Below are 20,806 nucleotides of genomic sequence, written 5' to 3'. Positions count from 1 at the left end.
CCCCTGACTGAACAAGGAACAATTCCAAACATGAAAGCAATAGATCAGCATGGAAAAAAATTATTGGATGCTAGAAATACTGCTCAAGCTATGTAGAGAACAACTAGTTTCAAAAGTTCTTACCTTGGCAGTTGAACAAACATGAAAACATCACTGGATTCTTTTTGGTCAATTTTGTTCTTACCTTGAAATCCTGATAACTGGAATGTTATGTAGAGAACAATTAGTTTCAAAATGTTGTGACCCCATTACCGACTTGAATGCATACAATAACAGTAGGAACATTCATGAATCATGGCCCATGTGTCATGTGTTCAGATGTGCTAGAGCTACTGCTAAAACAATGTGACCTCATCGTCGACGGAGCAAAATTGAAATAATGCAGCGAATAAACCCCAAAAGAAAATCAAGCTTAGTTGACAGCAGATGTGTAGCTAGTGCATATTGGAGCAACAAATTTTTAGTGGGCACAATTAATGAACTTGAAAAGACTTTACAAAATCACTTTCACAAATTGCATAGGCAACCAGCAAACAAAATCACTAGCCAAAACCGATTGGATAAGCTACACACTGCAACCACCACATATTCTACAATTTAGACTGCACCATGTGTACGATTTAAACTATACCATGTGGATTTTGGCACACAACAGAGGACCACCTAAGTCTACCTTGTTTTCAATTCTCGAGAACAAACAAACTATATGCACTGCAGATTGTGACACTAGGCTCCTTCTCAGAGGAATATTACTAATTTTAATACTTTCTGACCAATCTACAACTAAAAGCTTGAAAGACCAAAACTATTCGGTCATTCTAATCCACTGCTATCGGTTTCACTATCTTCTGAAAGTTTTACGGCTGAAACACCAAAACAAATTTGTGATACTTTCTAAGACTATTAGAGAACCAAAATTGAGATGCTTTATAATACTATTAGAGAAGCAAAATTGTGATGCTTTCTAATACTATCAGAGTACCAATATACTGTAATGATGTAAATAGAACAAAATTGACCAAAAAGAATCCATCAATCTAAACCCCAACAAAATAGAATTGAAGAAATTTTAAACATGCACATGGGAGAAGACATCAGGATGTGGGTGGTGCTTGCCTCTCCTGGCTAGAGGTGTCCCAAATCTCTCTGCCTCAACCTGCAAGCAGTCGGTGGTGTACGTGGGCACGTACGAAGGCATGACGACGTCTGACTCGATCCATACCACGGACATGGAGTAGCCCAAGCAGATCTACCACCTTCAAATGGTGGATTTGTGTGAAAAATAACAGATCCATGGGAATGAAAAGCTCAAGAAGGAGGAGGAGAAGCCAGCACCAGTGTGGAGAAGCAACCGTCGTTCCCATCGTCTTAGTCAGGATTCAGGAAGACGAATGGCACACTCAAGCGTGAGGGCGATGCGAGAAGAAGGCTCCTCGAGGCGGCGAGGATTCTTTTTACCCACGTGGTTTGGTGGGATTTGGACACGGATCGTTCCAATCCACAGTTGTTGCCAAATGCACTATTAGCGCACCATGCAGGGTTTTCCTGACCTGGATTTGGTCTCGTGGATGGCTGGGATTGGGGCTCGTTCTCGGCCTATCCAAACAAAGCCTTGCGGGGATCCAAACGGGCCGTCATAGACTTTGGACTTTCCTTGAAAAGACTGCAGTGTAAAAGTGCCTCCGAAAGCCAAATCTTGCATGGCTTGCGAGTGTAATGACATCACCGGCGTTGGAGACTGGCAAGGAAGTGCAGCACGCAGACCCAATTGTCCTTCCCCTTTTTGTTTCACCGGAAGAACCTGGAACTCTGTGTTCTAACTAACCTGACAAGACATAGCCAGCCAATCTAGCTAGGATTCTTCCGTTTGACCTGACGTACACACACCTCTCACCCAGTGATGGAATCAGCCGATTTTCGGAGCACGGGCAAGGCCAACAACGAGCGTTTGGCCCAGAAAAATCAGCTTCTACCATTCATACGACAGTGCTTATTAGTGGGAACTACATAGGTTGAGTCCAGATAGCTGCCCAGGGTCGCCAGACGGTAGCTCCGCCATTGGTTGATAGCCTTTATGTTTTTTAGATGTATTGTGGTAAGTTTTTAGTGTAGGTTTTTGTCACAGCCTTATCCTAAAATAATAGCTTTTTTTAAGGACTTAAAAAATGCTAAATACCCCCAACAACAGAAAATACACTTTGCGAGTTAGCAACGCTCGTAAATCCACCATGTTTCGTGTGTGGGTCGATAGCTGGTCAGGTCAACCCACGAATACAAAAACCATACTTCAAAGCGGTATCACGGAAAGCTAAGCAACAAAAGTCCTGATACCGTGACATGAACGATGCTCCGCGCTGCACACGTGTTTCTCGTGAGTACGACACGGTGACACATGACCACGGCGACAATGTAGGTGTGTCCTAGTAAAAGTCTAAATGAGATAGAAGAAAAAATCTCTTATAATACAGGTACATGTCTTGACCACTAAATATATCCACATGTGCAGATCTTTCACCCAAAATTTGAAAGGACAACCCTAAATGATAGATGAATTAACAAGGTAGCACCAGTGTGAAAATAATTTTAGAAATTATCACATCACATAAGAAGAATATTAGTGAATTTTATCAGATTTTTAGAAATTTATTTGAGGCCCTAACAATTGCTAGAAGTTATAAAAGTAGTCTTTTTTGAGAATTTTAGTTTAAATTCTACACTAGATTTTTGGGTGAATTCAATTAAAATAGGTTGCACATAAATTATGAAACACGTAAAAAAATTTTTAGAATTTTTGGAGCAACAGAACATCACTATTTTGAATAGAGAAGATAGGAGAGGAAATTGAACTTTGGAGTACTGTTCATCACGGATTACTATTCACCCTGTAAGCCCTGCAGGACTGCTTATCGCCCCCTAAAGGTCTAACCGTTCTATGAGAGGCGGTAGACGTCTAGTTTTACAATTTTTCAATGAGAAATCTATTTATTTAAATTTTTAATAAAAAAATATAAAAATAAAAAAAGCTCTGTAATGACATCACTGGCGTTGGAGACTAGCAAGGAAGTGCAGCACGCAGACCTAAGTGTCCTTCCCCTTTTTGTTTCGTCGGAAGAACCTGAAACTCTGTGTTCTATGACCACAGTCAGAGCTTCAAAAATTCTATCGTGAAAAATTTTTCGTTCCTTTCAGCGTTCTAAACTTCTAATGAAGCTCGGGCAAGGCCAACAACGAGCGTTTGGCCAAGAAAAATCAGCTTCTACCATTCATACGACAGTGTTGAGTCCAGATAGCTGCCCAAGGTCACCAGACGATAGCTCCGCCATTGGTTGATAGCCTTTAAGTTTTTGTAGATGTATTGTGGTAAGTTTTTATGTAGGTTTTTGTCACCACCTTATTCTAAAATAATAGCTTTTTCTAGAGGACTTAAAAAAATCCTAAATACCCCCAACAACAGAAAATACACTTTGCGAGTTAGCAACGCTCGTAAATCCACCATGTTTCGTGTGTGGGTCGATAGCTGGTCAGGTCAACCCACGAATGCAAAAACCATACTTCAAAGCGGTATCACGGAAAGCTAAGCAACAAAAGTCCTGATATCCGTGACATGAACGATGCTCCGCGCTGCACACGTGTTTCTCGTGAGTACGACACGGTGACACATGAACACGGCGACAATGTGGGTGTGTCCTAGTAAAAGTCTAAACTAGATAGAAGAAAAAATCTCTTATAATACAGGTACATGTCTTGACCACTAAATATATCCACATGTGCAGATCTTTCACCCAAAATTTGAAAGGACAACCCTAAATGATAGATGAATTAACAAGTAGCATAGATGACCGTTTTGAAGCTTAATCAAGGAAATGACCTAATTAAACTCTACTGCTTCTACGTACTTGCAAAATTGTTGGGAGGCCAAGGGCACACCTTGGCTCCAATGAAGCTCTACCTCTATGATTATGAATACACGTGCTAACTCTGGCACTCGAACGCGAGTGAACAGAATCCATCACTAGGATCCTAAACAATTGATTTAACCCGGGGTGAATGACTTGACTTGTCCATTAGGTATATCTCTCGCCCGATTTAGTCCAACTAGTGTGTGGCATTTGAACGAGAAGGACATCGATGACGAGGACACATGTATGCACATAAGTAGAGTATAAGCTAGTGGATAATAATTTAGGGCATGTTTGTTTCAGCTAGAGATTCTGAAAAGCAGCTTATAAAAGCTGGATTGTGAAAAACTGGATTGTGAAAAGCTGGATTATGAAAAGCTTTTAGACTGTAGATTCTAAAAAAATTTAATGGACAGTTTAGTAAAATGGACTTTCACAATCTATCAAAAGCTGAGGAAAACCAGCTTCTCAGATTCTCACAATCCAACCAGCAGATTTTAAAAAGCTATAACTAAAAGCTGCTTGTTTGTTTCAGCTTCGGATTATAAAAGCTGAAAGCCAGAATCCGAAGCTGAAACAAACAGGCCCTTATGCTTTGCTATGGATCTGTTTGTTTTAGTTTTAATTAAATTATAGCTTTCGGTTTTTACAATCCGAAGTTGAAATATACAGAAAATATTTTATCATAACTTTTTACAATCCGCTTAATAGATTGTGAGAATCTAAGAAGGTAGTTTTACTCAGTTTTTTATAGATTATAAAAATTTATTTTACTGAATTGTCCATTAAAGTTTTTTTTAGACTTCACAATCTAAATACTTTTTACAATTCAGTTTTTTAAAATTCACAATCTACAAACTGCTTTTCAAAATCTACAACTAAAACAAACCTACCTTATATATCATAAACCATGATACCACCACGATACGTTATAGTATAGGCACGATCCACATAAATAGATTACTGGAATAATACATTATGCATGCCCTATATATCATAAACCATGATACCACCATGATAAGTTATAGTGTAGGCACGATCCACATGAATAGATTACTGGAATAATACAGTACGTTCTTAGCAGCCCGACAAGTATAGATGATTGAACATAGACATTGCTACAGCAAGAATGCAATTGATCATTGCTTTACTCGGAGTTTGGATTATTAATTCCACACCAATAGCTTTGCCTCATATAAGACCTGGAAATTCTTTGCACGCGAAATTGAAAATGTTTAAACTGGCTGCATCGGAGAAAGACGGAAGGAATTAAAATTCTCCCTTGTTATGGTTGGTCTAAGAGATGTTTATGAGGCGAATATACACGTATCATTTTCGCATGTCCAATTCAACTATCGATTAAGATATCGACGATGAAATGTTAAAATGTTTGACCGTGCTTGTTTTATAGTTGATTTCTTTTGTCTTTTAGCACTAGCAGCCGTACTCATATTACTGCATACTCCATCCGTTTCAAAATAATTGATATTATTAATTTTATAATTCAAATTTTAACCATAAAATTTTAATCAAATACGTATGCAAATAGCTCTAAACATGTAATATTTATAAAGTTCATTGGGTGGTGAATCTAATAATACCGTTTGCATTCTATTTAACATAGTATTAAAATTTATTTTCAATCAAAGTTTAAATAGTAAAGTTAACAGTGCCAAATATTTTTAAACGGAGGTAGTATCACTTTCCGTATAATTTTATCTGATCGCTTTCCATGATCCTCTCACCAATTATATGAATTAAGCCAACTGCCCTCTTGGACACTGCTTGAACAGCAGCCAGAGAAAAATATGCAGTTTTAGTCTGCCATTGGACAGCGATTCCCGCTAACCTCGGGAGCGGGTATCAAATCAGCGACTCCAATAATTTAGATGCTTTTATGGTCACTTTTTCTTCGTTGAGAGCAAAAGAATGTCCACTCGTTTTGCAAGTGGCACTCCAACTAACTCACTAGCTTCATGGTTTCCTCTTTGTAAACCACTCGCTCTAATTAAGAATAAGTGATGTTGTGAGAAATTAAGTTGAAATGTGTCTTGGTTTTCTTACGATGAGTGATTGATATTGTCATTTATTTGATAACTTCGGTTTTACATGAGTTTTGATGTGATTTGAATTGATTTGAGATTTCATTTAAGCATAATGATTATGGACTAATTGAAATTAGAGTTGGAGATATGTGTTTGTTTGTCTCATGGTGTGTAGGTGATGGATGTAACTTGACGGTCAACGGCGGGATGATCGGGGCTAAGCGGAGTGCTTGGTGCCAGACGATCAAGGAGGCCGGACGGAGTCAATGGTGATCCTAGCTGAACACGTGGAGGTCAAGCAAAATATTGAAGGTGGATGGAGACGGCGTGTTGATAAAGTCAAGCGAAGGGGATGCCGATGCAAGTGACAAGGCGACCCGAGGGATCGGGATCGGGAGCGGGAGATACTTACCGACGATCAGGATCGCATGACGGAATACACGCGTTGACATCGAAGCGCTTGCTTAAGGTGTAAGCAAGGCGGTGAGTCACGCTTTGAGAAGCGTGCAAGCGGTTTCGCAGTTTGGCCTCAAAACCGTGGGAGGACTGGAGGAGTATGTGGCACCATCGCGAAGCTTGCGTCGAGACAAAGCTAAGTCGTGAAGGCGCCGCAACCATCCGATGAATGAAGAAGAAAATAAACCAAAATACCCTCAGTGGTAGGTAGAAATGCACTACAAGAGAGAGGTATTTTAGAAAAAAGCTAGGAAACTCCTAGGCCTATAAATAGAGGGGTAGGGCTAGAGAGAGCTTTGAATCAGCCACTTGAGCCCTCTTGTGTCACTCATTTGAGAGCCTTAGAGCTAGATTTTTAGAGAAGAGAAGGATGAGTGCTTAGCCTATATAATATGTGAGAGTTTTGAGAGATAAATCTTTATAATCCGTCTAAAATAGGGCTGACTTCTTTGAGTAATTAAGTTTATGTTTTTGCATATGTTTGAATTCCCCTTCTTCTAGTTTCCCTCTATTGGTTCCCTTGCAAGTTTGCAAGTTTTTCGATTTTCGGTTTTGATTTTCGTTTTGATTTTTAGGCTGAAATTTCAGCACCTTGTGAGATCATTCTTCTTGTTGCTAGAGATATAAAAACTCACACACGAGTGTATGCTCATGGGTCTTGAGTACTCTTGTCTCTAGATCATCAACTTGGAAAAGTTTCTTGCCCGGTGATCTTTTTCTTTGAGCTGCAATATTTTACCTTTGTAGGGTTATTTTTCTTGATGCTAGTGGCTTAAATACTCATATATTTGAGCGGGTCTTAAGTCCCCTTGCCACTAGACTATCATCTTGGAGGCTAACCTTGTCCGGTGTCCATCTTATCTAGTTTCTTTGGAAGTTGCGAGTTTTTGTGCATAAAGACACATGGAATGGTCCTAAATAGAACCTATGGTTCATATTCCATCTGTGGAGTCATGTTACCATAGAAGTAGTCTTCTTGCTATGTCTCTTTAATTCTTTTGCTTCCGCTTGAGCGTTTTGAGATGTGTTGGGTGAGAAATAGGAAAAGACCATCTATTTCAAAAGAAATTTGTTGAGACGCCTATTCACCCCCCCTCTAGTCGTCATTCTCGTTCCTACAATTGGTATCAGAGCCGGTTTGATCATTTGTTGACCTTAACCGGTTTTGTGATCCGTAGACGACATAGAGAGAAGTGGGAAGATTCCTCTGTTTGATGACCGTGATTTTTCGTACTGGAAGGTACGTATGAAGGCTTATCTTCTAAGCCAAGGAAGTGCAATATAGGAAACAGTTGATTCCAACTATGAGATCCATGTTGCTCGCACGATTCAGGTTCAAATCGAACAGTATGAGGCCAACAATAAGGCCAGAAATATTTTGTTCACAAGCCTAAGTCGGAATGAGTTTGATAGGGTTCAGTACCTCCGTACAGCCTGGGAGATCTGGTCTACTCTGAGTGTCTTTCATGAAGGCACTAATCAGATTAAGGCCAAACGCCAAAGCACATACAACCAAGAATACCAAATATTTGTGCAAGGCCCCAGAGAGTTTTTGGATGCAATGTTTGCTCGCTTTGATGGGATTGTTAGCAATCTTCGATCAACTGGTGTTTTGCCCTATTCTGACCACGAGAGAGCGATCAAGCTTCTCTATGCTATTTACCGTAGCATATGGGAAGTGAAGATCTTGAGCATTGAAGAGTCTCTAATTACGACACGTTGACTTGTGATGAGCTCTTCAGCAAGCTCAAGTCCACCGAGATAGCCAAAGACGGCTCTAATTGGTCTCAAAAACCCCCTGTCTCAGAACATGGCATTGGTTTTCGGATCTGGTGGTGGCAATCAGTCTGCAGCTGGCTTTTCTTATGCTAACACTTCATCGAGTGGATTTGCTTTGTCTTCCTTGGTTTCTGTTACAGAGGAGCAGGTGGATGCGCTGGATGATGAGGACCTTGCGCTGATTGTGAAGAAGTTCATCCGCTTCTACAACAACCGCCGAGATCGAAGGAGGGGTGGTTCTCGTGCCTGCTTTGAGTGTGGTGACACTACTCACTTCAAAGCGGACTGCCCTAAGCTCAAGAAGAGGGAGGACGGCGACCACGACTACAACAAGCACAAGAAGAAGAACAAGAAACCTTTCTTCAAGAAGAACCACGACAAGATGGCCAAGAAGGCGACTAAGGCGGCTTCTAGGGCGTTCGTGGCAGCTCTTAGCGACATCGACACTTCTTCTAGCGAGGAGGATAGCTCGGAGGAGGATGAACCGCAAGCAAAGAACAAGAAGAAGACCAAGGACTTCACTGGCCTCTGCTTCATGGCGGACGACCACAATGACGACAGCGAACCTGAGCTGGATCCCTCTGAGGTATTGCCTTCCTACGATTAGCTTTCCATCCAAGTCGATACCTTGAATGATACTCTCGTTAGCTAGGATAGGTTACTTAAGAAAACTGTGCGTGAGTTGAAGGATCTTAGACCTAAGTATGAGTCTGCCTCTGCTGAACTTGCATTACTTAGGTCTAGACCCAATGTTGAGGAGTGTGAGAGTTGCCTGATTGTCATGGCTGAACTTGCTGAGCTTCGTAATGTGCATGCTCAAGTCTCCAGTCGGCTTGAGAGTGCCGAGAAGAAGCTACTTGAGGAGAAGTCTAGGTCTACTCTCTTAGGTGTTTGTATAAATTGCCCTTTACTTGCAAAGGATGTTGATCTGAAAGACAAGCGTCTGAAGGAGCTAGAGTCTAGATTGGAAAGTGTTGGGAGTTCTAAGGATGTGCAGTCGAATTGTTCCACCTGCACCATCTTTCAGGATAAACTCAGTTGGGTTAGAGGATAAGTTCAAAAGCTTCTGACTGAGAATGAGTATCTCCTTTCTCTGGTGGAGAAGTGTTCAGAGGGTAAAAGAAAAATAAATTTGATCTTGACCAAGACCAAGATATGTGCTGACAAGACAGGTTTAACTCTTGGTTGGGTTTTGAGAGAGTGGCTTACAATGATGAGAGTAAGACTGTGTTCACCATACCTACTACCCTAGATGCTGAGAAGTCCAAAATCAATACCACACCACAATCCATCAAGAAACCAATTCCACAACCCACAAAGAAGAAACCCGCACCACAACCCAAGAGAGCTCCACAACCTAAGATGAGAGAGCCTGTAAGAGAGCCCCGAGTGACCGACAATCGAGTTCCCGAGAGACGTTACCACTGCACCTGCTGCCAGAGAGATGGTCACTTGATTGGATTTTGCTTTCGCCATAGGAGAGATGAGCGGCGTGAGTGGGAATAGAGCACCCGGGACATGTATCGCTCCTCTGATGGTGTACATGAGTCTTTTCGTCATTTCCACTCACGAGTCCCTAGCGCTTTTCAGTCTTTTTTTAAAGGTGATGCCCGGCGTGGATTTTACCATGACTCATATGGTTTTGATCCACGTGTAAGAGGCTTTGAGTCCCAGCGCTTTGACGGACCACGTTTTCCTCATCGTGGTACTCGCCCCCAGCGTGTTGGTGTTGAGTTACCTATTGTTTTTGCTTCAGGACGGATGACCCAGTACTGGATTCCTAAGAGGTTTTTGACTAACCCCAGTACTGAGCCATCCACCTTCTATTCTTATCTAGTTTTTTTTGGAAGTTGCGAGTTTTTATGCACAAAGACACATGGAATGGTCCTGAATGGAACCTATAGTTCATATCCATCTGTGGAGTCATGTTGTCATGAAAATAGTCTTCTTGCTGTGTCTCTTTAATTCTTTTGCTTCCGCTTAAGTGTTTTGAGGCGCGTTAGGTGAGAAATAGGAAAATATCATCTATTTCAAAAAAAAATTGTTGAGGCGCCTATTTACCCCTCTCTAGTCACCATTCTCGTTCCTACATGTTGTGAAATGCCTAATCAAATGAAGAATTCCTTGCTAGGATCCTGTGATCCAGGGTGTGTGTGTGTGTGTGTAATCTTAGGTGACATTTTAGTCACTTTGTCTCACCATCTAATCAATGTTTCAACTCACATGAGTCTTTGTTTGGTGTGGAATGGTAAAATAATAGTGAATGTTTATAAAAAGAGTAAATTTCATAAACCTACAACTATTTATACCTTTGTAACAAAGAACTACAACTTCTGAGACATGTTTCACATAACTATAACTATTTATGTCCTTGATAACATAAAACTATACTTTTTTGGTCTGATCTCACCTGTCAGCTACACATTTTCAACATAATTTCATAAACCTATAACTTTCAGCAAAATATGTGGCTGACAAGTAGGACCAGGTCAAAAGATTATAATTTTGTGTTACTAAGAGCACAAATAGTTGTAATTTTATAAAATAGATATCAGAAGTTGTAGTTATTATCTCCGTTCTCTTTTAGATATTTTAGGATTTGAGTTTTGTTTTCAAAGAGATAGTTCTCGGTTTTCTAGGCATTCTCTTTCCAAATAGTTCCTATTAAATTTTGAAGAGTCTCAAGGTTTTGGTGAGAAATTAGTACACTGTAGGTGTATTAGCACAAGCTTTTGAATGTTGAGGAAACAAATGTGTTAATTGCTGCTGGAGATCGTTCACTTGCCATCATTAAAGCTCAGAGACACCTCCGATTCATGGTCTCCTCATCGTGGACATGCTAATGACAAGATCATGTTTAGTCGCCTATTTAGCTTTGCTTACCCGTGACCTCCACCGCACTAATGTGCTCAGCCTTGCCTCGCTCCGCCGCACTATCGTCAGTCAGTTTAACTCGCTTTGCCACCCAGCTTGCTCGCGCTTCAGGCTACAACATGCTAGCAGCCTCTCCTCTACGTGCAACTCCAATCGAGGAAAGAGCCGCTCGAGCTCAGCATGCCAACAACCTCTCCTCTACGCACAACTTCGATCGAGGCAAGAGCCGCTCGAGCTCGAGCTCAAGCAGCGCCCGCTGCAAGTCATAGCCGATCCCATCCAGAGACCACGGCACTTGGTTCTTGGGACTTGGTTGAGATTATTACGATGCCCACCTGCTGGTTGAGACTAACTGGAATTACAAAAGAGCAGGACCGGTGAAATAAACGAAGCAACGGGTCCATCAAAGGAGGGCAAACATGTTAAGTGATACGGTATTAACTCCTGGCTTGTTTTGTGTAGCGAGGTCTAAAACAGCATCTAAATTCGAATAGATGTAGTATCTATTACAAAGGTATAAATAGTTATAGATTTGTGAAATTTACTCTTATAAAAATTGTACATCATATGGCACCACAAAATTGAAGTTAGTTGATATGCAGTTTTAGATGACTGGGAAATTTAAGTTTTAGTTAAAATTGTATATCATGTGGTACCATCCCCATACCCTTGTTTATGATTATTGATCTTTCTATTTTTGCCTTTTTACACATTTACGGTCAATCTCTATTCTCGAATTAAATTTCTAGAAGAGTTCGTGCCATGCCACCCCACGAGCCATGCAAAAGTTGTCCACGTGTTTGTATCCCGCACGTGTGAATCCTTCCACGGACGGACCGCGCCGTCAGGCCGGACGTACGTCATCTCCGCGTACACGCCCCGGACAGCTCATCTCCTTCCCTCGGTGGCCTCTATATAAGTGGCCAACCCTTTCCCCTATTGCCATCCGATGTGACACGAGCGCACCAGTCGAGGAGGCGGCGTAACGACCTGCCACATCGTGCTGGATCCTGTGGCTGTGTAGATAGAGGAGGCAAGAGGTATCAAGTACCTTCGTTCTTGTTGCCGGCGCCGGCGGCATGGACGACGCCGGGGAGATACACGCGTTTGGGAGCAGCCTGCGGCGGGAGGGCTCGGTGTGGTCGGCGGCCAGCAACAACGTGTTCTCGCAGTCGTTGTCGCGCGGGGAGGATGACGAGGAGGCGCTGCGGTGGGCGGCGCTGGAGAAGCTGCCCACCTACGACCGCGCCCGGACGACCGTGCTGGCCATGCCCGAGGGCGAGCTCAGGGAGGTCAACGTGCAGAAGCTCGGCGCGGAGGAGCGGCACGCGTTGCTGCAGCGGCTGGCCTGGGTCGGCGACGACCACCAGCGGTTCCTCTCCAAGTTCAAGGACCGCGTCGACCGGTAAGAGTTCCCCCTCAAGCATTGTCGCAATCTTCTCCGGTGTCAGCTTTGGTCTACTCTGCGATGTGGAATCTAATTAGTTAAGGAAATATTTACTAATTACAGTCCATAAAAGGTGCTTATCTAATTAGTTAACAAAATAAGCCATTAATTCATGATTACGTGATGCCAAACGGAGCCTGAAAACATCATAGATGAAATCCTCTCTTCCTTGGATGTTCAAAGTAGCTCTGCTGCTTCTGTGGTGCAGAGTTGGGATTCAACTGCCGACGATCGAAGTGAGGTACGAGAACCTGAACGTCGAAGCAGAGGCGTACGTTGGCAGCAGGGGCTTGCCGACCATCCTAAACACCTATGCCAATGTGCTCGAGGTATGTTCTTCACAAGAACTCTCTGTCTCCCTCTTGAATTAATTTCTCCACCAAAGATCCTCTGCATCAGACAGAAACCCAATTTGTCAAATTGAATTATGTAATTCAGAACAACTGATTAATAAGCATCTTAAGGCCCTTCATTGTCGACAGGCAAGCAACTTTTAGAATCTACCTACGAGGTTTGGGTATTTGGGCGCATCTATGCTTATAATATGGTAGGAAGCATGTCACATCGAACAGAGGAAGTTCATTGGAGCCTTTCAGCACAAAATTGGCAGTAACAAATTAAATTTAATTTATGAAGTTCCGGAAAAAAACAAGAACTTCCTATTATTAAAAAAACGCCTAACAACTGCAAAATTTTGAGTTTTAATAATGTTAAACAGACTGGATGCTGCTGGTGTCCACAGTCCAGCAACTGCTCTGTCCATTCCCACACTGATATTACCAGAGTTTTAAAACTGTTAAACAGAGTTCCATTGCAGAAGACATTAGACCCCCTTGTGATATCTGTTTTATGTGGACTGACATGGTGGTAACTATTACCAAACAGGGCCTAGCAAATGCTCTTCACATAACACCAAGTAGGAAGCAGAAAATATCAATTCTTCACAATGTCAGTGGCGTTATCAAGACGCACAGGTAATTTCTCAACATATTGCAACTTCCCAAATTTATCTCCATAGAATATTACCTTATCCCATATATTTTCAGAATGACATTGCTTTTGGGTCCTCCCGGCGCGGGGAAATCCTCACTGCTTTTGGCCCTGGCTGGAACGCTCCCTTCAAATCTTAAGGTAACTGCTTGGTGTTTGCATGCTCCGCTGTACATGATACAACTTGGAAATACTAACATGATGATATACTGTAATCACAAAAGGTAACTGGGAATATAACTTACAATGGGCATACAATGGACGAGTTTGTGGCCCGAAGATCAGCTGCTTATGTCAGCCAACATGATCTGCACATGGGTGAATTGACGGTTCGTGAAACAGTCAATTTCTCTGCAAAATGTCAAGGAATTGGTCACCGCTACGGTAAGATTAAGAAAAGAAACAGACAATTCAACTCCTCAATAGCATGTCACATTGAATAACTAACATTTTCTTAAAAGAAAAGTTCAGACTTGCTAATGGAACTATCGAGGAGAGAAAAGGAGGCAAATATCATACCAGATCCAGAAACAGATATCTACCTGAAGGTTTGATGCAAATCTTACATTTAGAGTCACTTCATTCAGTTTTGTGCTAGCTCTAGTTGTTCTTATCATCGTTTTGATTTTGTAGGCTGCTGCAACAGGAGAGCAGAAAGCAGACGTCGTCACAAATCACATACTAAAGGTGCTTGCACACTAGAGTGCCAATAAATTTATGAACTAAATTTGCAGGATTTTTAGAAGATTATAAATTATTATATTACTAATCCTTTATTTCCCATTTTGAAATATTCAAGGTCCTGGGGTTGGATATCTGTGCTGACACAATCGTTGGAAACAATATGCTAAGAGGCATATCAGGAGGGCAAAAGAAGCGAGTAACTACAGGTAATGTGTCATGGGAGTAAAGTATCAGATTCTTAAATATTAGGTACTTACAGTACTCTCCTATGCGATAACTCATCCACACCCTGAAATTGGTGCTGCAGCCGAGATGCTTGTCACCCCAGGACGAGCCCTTTTCATGGATGAGATATCTACCGGACTTGACAGCTCAACAACCTTCCAGATTGTGAATTCCATCCGACAAACCATTCACATTGTTGGTGGAACGGCAGTTATTGCTTTGCTACAACCTGCACCAGAGACATATGAACTGTTTGATGATATAATTCTCCTTTCAGATGGTCAGGTTGTCTACAATGGCCCTCGTGAACATGTGCTAGAGTTCTTTGAATCAGTTGGCTTCAAATGCCCTCAGCGGAAAGGTGTAGCTGACTTCTTGCAGGAAGTGAGTTCTGTAATTTTCGTTACAGTTCTGTATCAAGCCTTTTCTAACAGTGCATTTTATGAAAAAGAAAAGATCTTGAAATACCTTAGAAATATAAATTCGGGCACTATTTAATGATAGGATCATATTTTCTATAATTCTGAAGTTTGACTAGCTATAGTTGAAATGTGATAGGTTACATCAAGGAAAGATCAGAGACAATACTGGATACATGGTGATGAGACCTACCAATATGTTCCCGTGAAAGAGTTTGCAGATGCATTCCACTCTTTCCACGTCGGTGAGGCTATAAGAAATGAGTTGGCAGTCCCATTTGACAAGAGCACGAGCCATCCGGCTGCTCTGAAAACATCAAAATATGGTGCCAGCATGAAAGAACTACTTAAAGCAAACATCAACAGAGAGATATTGCTAATGAAAAGAAACTCCTTTGTGTATATATTCAAGGCAACTCAGGTGATTCTCAAAAACCAAAGCTTCTTTTCAAAATTCAAATTATATCGGCCACACCTTCAGTTTTATCTTTAAAAGCTCATTGTTAAATGATCTCCTTGTTATTACTCAGAAAAGCATAAACCAAATAACACCTTATTCTGTTATTCTCCCTACTTTTCAGTTAACACTAATGGCAATCATTGCGATGACTGTCTTTATCCGCACCAATGTGCACCATGACTCAATAGCAGATGGAAGGATATACATGGGTGCGCTGTTCTTTGGGATTCTGATGGTCATGTTCAATGGATTGGCAGAAGTTGGTCTAACTATTGGAAAGCTCCCTGTTTTCTTCAAGCAAAGGGATCTTCTCTTCTATCCCGCATGGACGTACTCCTTGCCATCATGGATCATTAAGATCCCCCTCTCCTTGCTCAATGTAACAATTTGGGTCTTCATAACATACTATGTCATCGGATTTGATCCCAATGTAGAGAGGTAAGGAAACTAAAGTTTCTATCCTGGATCAAAGCACGTTATGAGTGTATTACATAAGCTAACAAAAAAACCCCCGCTATGTGTAGACTTTTTAGACAGTTTCTGCTCCTCTTACAGAAGCTAACAAAAAAAAAACCCGCTATGTGCAGACTTTTTAGACAGTTCCTGCTCCTCTTACTAATGAATGAGGCATCATCTGGACTGTTCCGTTTCATTGCTGGGCTTGCAAGGCATCAGGTTGTTGCAAGCACCCTTGGTTCATTTGGAATTCTGATTTTTATGCTTTTAGGCGGATTCATCCTGTCAAGAGGTACGCAAAAATAGCTAAATCAAATATAGTGTTTACAAATAAAATTATTGGTTTAAATTGCCTAATTTCAGTTGCTATTTTCACATATGATGTGGTATTTATATAAGAAATCATGAATTGAACTATTCATTGATTTAACAGAGAATGTGAAGAAATGGTGGATATGGGGATATTGGATATCACCCCTGATGTATGCACAAAATGCCATATCGGTAAATGAGTTCCTAGGAGACAGCTGGAATAAGGTAAATAGATTTTTACAGAAAAGGATAATCAGCTTATGTCTGGCTGATGGCTAAAGCATACTGTTACTGCTATGCAACAGACAATCCCTGGTTTCACACAACCACTTGGGAGACTAGTCCTGGAATCTCGTGGACTTTTTCCTGAGGCAAAATGGTATTGGATTGGTGTGGGTGCCTTACTCGGATATGTGCTACTATTTAATGTCCTCTACACTGTCTGCCTCACATTTCTCGAGCGTGAGTACAAAATATAATGTATTTAGAATCAGTAAAAAGAAAATACTGCAAACAAAACTTAAACTCTAGTCTTATACATTACGCTCTATGCAGCATTTGATAGCAATCAGCCAACAATTTCTGAGGAGACATTGAAGATAAAACAAGCAAATCTAACTGGTGAAGTTTTAGAAGCATCATCGAGAGGAAGGGTTGCCAGCAACACAGTAACATCTAGAAGTAATTATTGTTCTATAATAATCAATCAACATGATTTAACAATATATATTGATGTGCATTTAGCGATAACCTTGCATATGTGATATGTGTATCAGATAACGTGGATGAGAACAACGATGAAGTAGCTTCCAATGATGCAACAGTAAATTCTGTTCCAGTCAACAAAGGAATGGTCCTCCCTTTTGTACCTTTCTCCATCACTTTTGAAGATATAAGATACAGTGTAGACATGCCAGAGGTATTCAATTTTTAAGCAAATTATTATAAATACAAATATTCTTTCACATGCATGTTCACTATGCAGATTCTCTTATGTCCATACCATCTAAGAGGAAAACCTTCATTTATAATGACTTGATCCAATCAAACATGTAGGAAATCAAAGCACAAGGTGTGACAGAGAGCCGGTTGGAACTACTGAAGGGTATTAGTGGTTCATTTAGGCCAGGGGTACTTACTGCTCTGATGGGTGTCAGTGGTGCTGGAAAGACAACACTGATGGATGTATTGGCTGGGAGGAAGACTGGAGGATACATAGACGGCAACATTACCATTTCAGGTTACCCAAAGAAGCAAGAGACTTTTGCTCGTGTATCAGGATACTGTGAGCAGAATGACATCCATTCACCAAATGTTACTGTCTATGAGTCCCTTGCATTCTCCGCGTGGCTCCGGTTACCTGCCGATGTTGATTACTCCAGAAGAAAGGTTCGCTAAAGAACAAAACACGTAACTTTTTTAAGTAGTAATATAGTGTACATGCATATATTATAGAAGAATATGAAATATGGTTAAGATGAGAACTGTAACTTTGTTAGTTGACCTGAAATATCATGGAATGATATAAATGAAAGCAGTAGAATTTGAGTTCACAGCAAAGTTTCAGGCAGATATATGATGTGAAATGCTGATCATATTTACAATTTATTAAGTAGTCATGTCTTTAGTAAGTGTCCCACTATGTACTGACAGTCTGACACATGAACCTGGTTTGCCGTTTGCAGATGTTTATTGATGAGGTTATGGAGCTTGTGGAGCTTTTACCCTTAAAAGATGCATTGGTTGGATTGCCTGGTGTGAGTGGATTATCAACAGAGCAAAGGAAGAGGCTAACAATAGGAGTCGAGCTGGTTGCTAACCCTTCTATCATTTTCATGGATGAACCAACATCTGGACTTGATGCACGAGCAGCAGCCATTGTCATGAGGGCAATAAGGAATACTGTGGACACAGGAAGAACAGTTGTTTGTACCATTCACCAACCAAGCATTGATATCTTCGAATCATTCGATGAGGTGAATAAAACTTTAATGAACATAGTGCCTTTTTTCTAGAATGAAGACGAAAAGTGTAAAACAACATATTGGTGGTTTGCCTTGTTTCTAGACCTTTAACACCTAATGGCTCCGTGCACCTTTGCAGCTCTTCCTTATGAAACGTGGAGGCGAAGAGATTTATGTAGGTCCCTTAGGACGACACTCGTGTGAACTGATCAGATATTTTGAGGTGAGACAAGAGCAACTAAAGTATTATATGTTTCCATCAATTCAGAGTTTTGCAGTAAATCAACATGTTATTTAACTGTTTTGCCTTGATTCTACCAAGGCTATCGAAGGTGTCAGCAAGATAAAAGATGGCTACAATCCTTCAACATGGATGCTGGAAGTGACTAGTGCAGTGCAAGAACAGATTAGTGGAACTAGCTTCAGTGAAGTATACAAGAATTCAGAATTATATAGGTAAGTGCAATAATTCAACTGAAGAAAGGACAGACCTATCTAACTTTGATTTAGGCTCTGAAATCTTAGATTTGAATTTGAAAATAGGGAAGCAACAATCAACAACAGTATTTTCAAACAATATTTGAAGAGGGAAGATCCCTAAACTGCAAAGAACAAGGGCATTTTCAAGAGTATGGATTTTACCCTCCTAGGGGCATATGCACCCTCATCCACCACTAACATTTTAGGGTATGGGTTCCACATGCCCCCTAGGGGAATATTTGTGTTTTCCCTATTTTCAAACAATATGTGCATAAAAAATAATGCTGAAACCATAGATATCCACTTTAAAAAGCTTCGAAGTACTAGTACGTAACACTATTTTCTCTTTTGGAATTGATATTTCAATTCCACAAATAGATAATACACCACCAAACAATGTCTCAGTTCTGCACTGATATTGTCATTTTGCTGCATTTCAGGAGAAACAAAAATTTAATAAAGGAGCTAAGCACACCTCCTGAAGGTTCAAGTGACCTATCCTTTCCAACGGAATATTCGCAGACCTTCCTAATACAATGTTTTGCTTGCCTGTGGAAGCAAAGTATGTCATATTGGAGAAATCCTCCATATACTGCTGTCAAGTACTTCTATACAACAGTGATTGCACTGCTGTTTGGTACAATGTTCTGGGGCGTTGGCAGAAAAAGGTAATGATATAATAAACAAAAGCATGTAGAAAAATGTAAATGACACATCTCCTACAGTTTTCAGAGGCTACCTCTAGTCCCCAACCGTCACAAACTTGCGATTCACAGGAGGTATTCTACTCTTGCAGGGATAGTCAACAAGACTTGTTCAATGCCATGGGTTCCATGTATGCCTCGGTTATTTTCATGGGAGTACAGAATTCTGGTTCAGTTCAGCCAGTTGTCTCAGTTGAGCGCACAGTCTTCTACAGGGAGCGGGCGGCTCACATGTACTCGCCTTTGCCATATGCCTTGGGACAGGTAAAGTTCATGGGCATTCACTTCATCTAACAATCACTTCATATGCTAATGTGAAAAAATTAATAATCCAACAGAGAAAGCGCCTTAAATTTTTTTGTAAGACATCATAATCAGATGCAAGAATGTACGTCTAATGCTTTATTTCATTAATAAAAAGGTGGTAATCCCATGGAAATACAACTTGAGAATTGGAAAGAAAATTTGAAAACAACAAGCCCTCTAACATGTACCTCCATTTGCAGGTTACAATTGAACTTCCATACATCTTTGTTCAGTCCTTAATATATGGTGTGCTAGTGTATGCTATGATTGGGTTTGAATGGACAGCTGCCAAGTTCTTTTGGTACTTGTTCTTCATGTACTTCACTCTATCATACTACACATTTTACGGGATGATGATGGTGGGCCTGACTCCAAACTACAATGTCTCCTCCGTTGCTTCCACAGCATTCTATTCCATTTGGAACCTTTTCTCGGGATTTCTAATACCACAAACTGTAAGTATACCAACTTTCATTAGAGCCCTAGTGTGTTTCACTTCTACAAGTGAACATCCTTGCAATCAAATATGGATAAACTCAAACTCCAGAAGTGATACCAATCTGTGCCCCTGATTTTCCTAATATGTTAATCTACATCTGCTTATTGGCAACTTTCCCCTACAGAGAATTCCAATATGGTGGAGATGGTTCTACTGGGTCTGCCCAATTGCATGGACACTAAATGGTCTGGTCACATCACAGTTTGGAGATGTAACTGAGAAGTTCAATAATGGGGTGCGCATATCTGACTTCATCGAAAGCTACTTTGGGTACCATCACGACTTACTGTGGGTAGTCGCTGTGGTGGTCGCCTCATTCCCCGTGCTCTTTGCCTTGCTTTTCGGGCTCTCAATCAAGCTATTCAACTTCCAGAAGAGGTAACTGGTGAAGAGTTTGCTCAAAGCCTGACTAACACAGGCATTGCAAAAGAATGCCCTTGTAATTGTATAACGTGTAAATAGCATAGCATATTCATTAGAACTCGAGCTCGAGATAATTGTACAGCTGATGGGCACATTGTGCCTGTTTGTGTAAAATTAAGCAACAGTGCCCAATTCCTACAATGTGACACCAAGTTCAGTTTTGCAAAGCTGTATGAACTGTCTAATTAGCTCCAGACACTCCAAAGATTCTCTAATTAGTGGAGTACACTCCAATATCAACCATGCGTTTCCTCACAAAAAAAAGTCTCAGCTACTTTTTAGACGAAAGGTTAGTCACCCATTTTTATTAGAATTTAGAAAGCAATAAAGCGCAAAAAAAAAAAAAAAAATCTCAAGATGAACCACTACGGAACAATCAGATAT

The 20,806-nt window shown here is 40.8% G+C and overlaps 1 protein-coding gene and 1 long non-coding RNA gene across 3 annotated transcripts; one reads left to right on the top strand and one right to left on the bottom strand.

Moving 5' to 3' along the window:
* Window positions 1–12,132: 12,132 nt before the first annotated feature.
* On the top strand, window positions 12,133–20,563 carry LOC133897378 (ABC transporter G family member 53). 2 transcript variants are annotated; one of them, XM_062338092.1, is made up of 24 exons: window positions 12,133–12,458; window positions 12,709–12,829; window positions 13,386–13,474; window positions 13,547–13,631; window positions 13,715–13,874; window positions 13,962–14,038; window positions 14,124–14,177; window positions 14,290–14,380; window positions 14,482–14,783; window positions 14,958–15,239; window positions 15,400–15,716; window positions 15,866–16,026; window positions 16,168–16,271; window positions 16,352–16,508; window positions 16,602–16,727; window positions 16,823–16,965; window positions 17,103–17,435; window positions 17,732–18,022; window positions 18,150–18,233; window positions 18,333–18,466; window positions 18,931–19,158; window positions 19,287–19,458; window positions 19,701–19,955; window positions 20,124–20,563. In XM_062338092.1, the coding sequence occupies exons 1-24, from the start codon at window positions 12,133–12,135 to the stop codon at window positions 20,379–20,381; spliced, it is 4,350 nt and encodes a 1,449-aa protein (XP_062194076.1). In that variant the 3' UTR covers window positions 20,382–20,563. The 2 variants fall into 2 exon arrangements, with proteins under 2 accessions (XP_062194076.1, XP_062194077.1); XM_062338093.1 differs by lacking the exons at window positions 18,931–19,158; window positions 19,287–19,458; window positions 19,701–19,955; window positions 20,124–20,563 and adding an exon at window positions 18,554–18,698.
* Window positions 12,384–13,658, bottom strand: LOC133897379 (uncharacterized). The gene is made up of 3 exons (XR_009905899.1): window positions 13,527–13,658; window positions 12,621–12,890; window positions 12,384–12,516 (listed from the first exon to the last, which is right to left on the bottom strand). It is a non-coding gene; the product is annotated as an uncharacterized LOC133897379 (long non-coding RNA).
* Window positions 20,564–20,806: the final 243 nt, after the last annotated feature.

Source organism: Phragmites australis, chromosome 17 (assembly GCF_958298935.1).
Source record: "Phragmites australis chromosome 17, lpPhrAust1.1, whole genome shotgun sequence".
Taxonomy (NCBI): domain Eukaryota; kingdom Viridiplantae; phylum Streptophyta; class Magnoliopsida; order Poales; family Poaceae; genus Phragmites; species Phragmites australis.
This window is presented reverse-complemented; position numbering and strand designations above follow the sequence as displayed.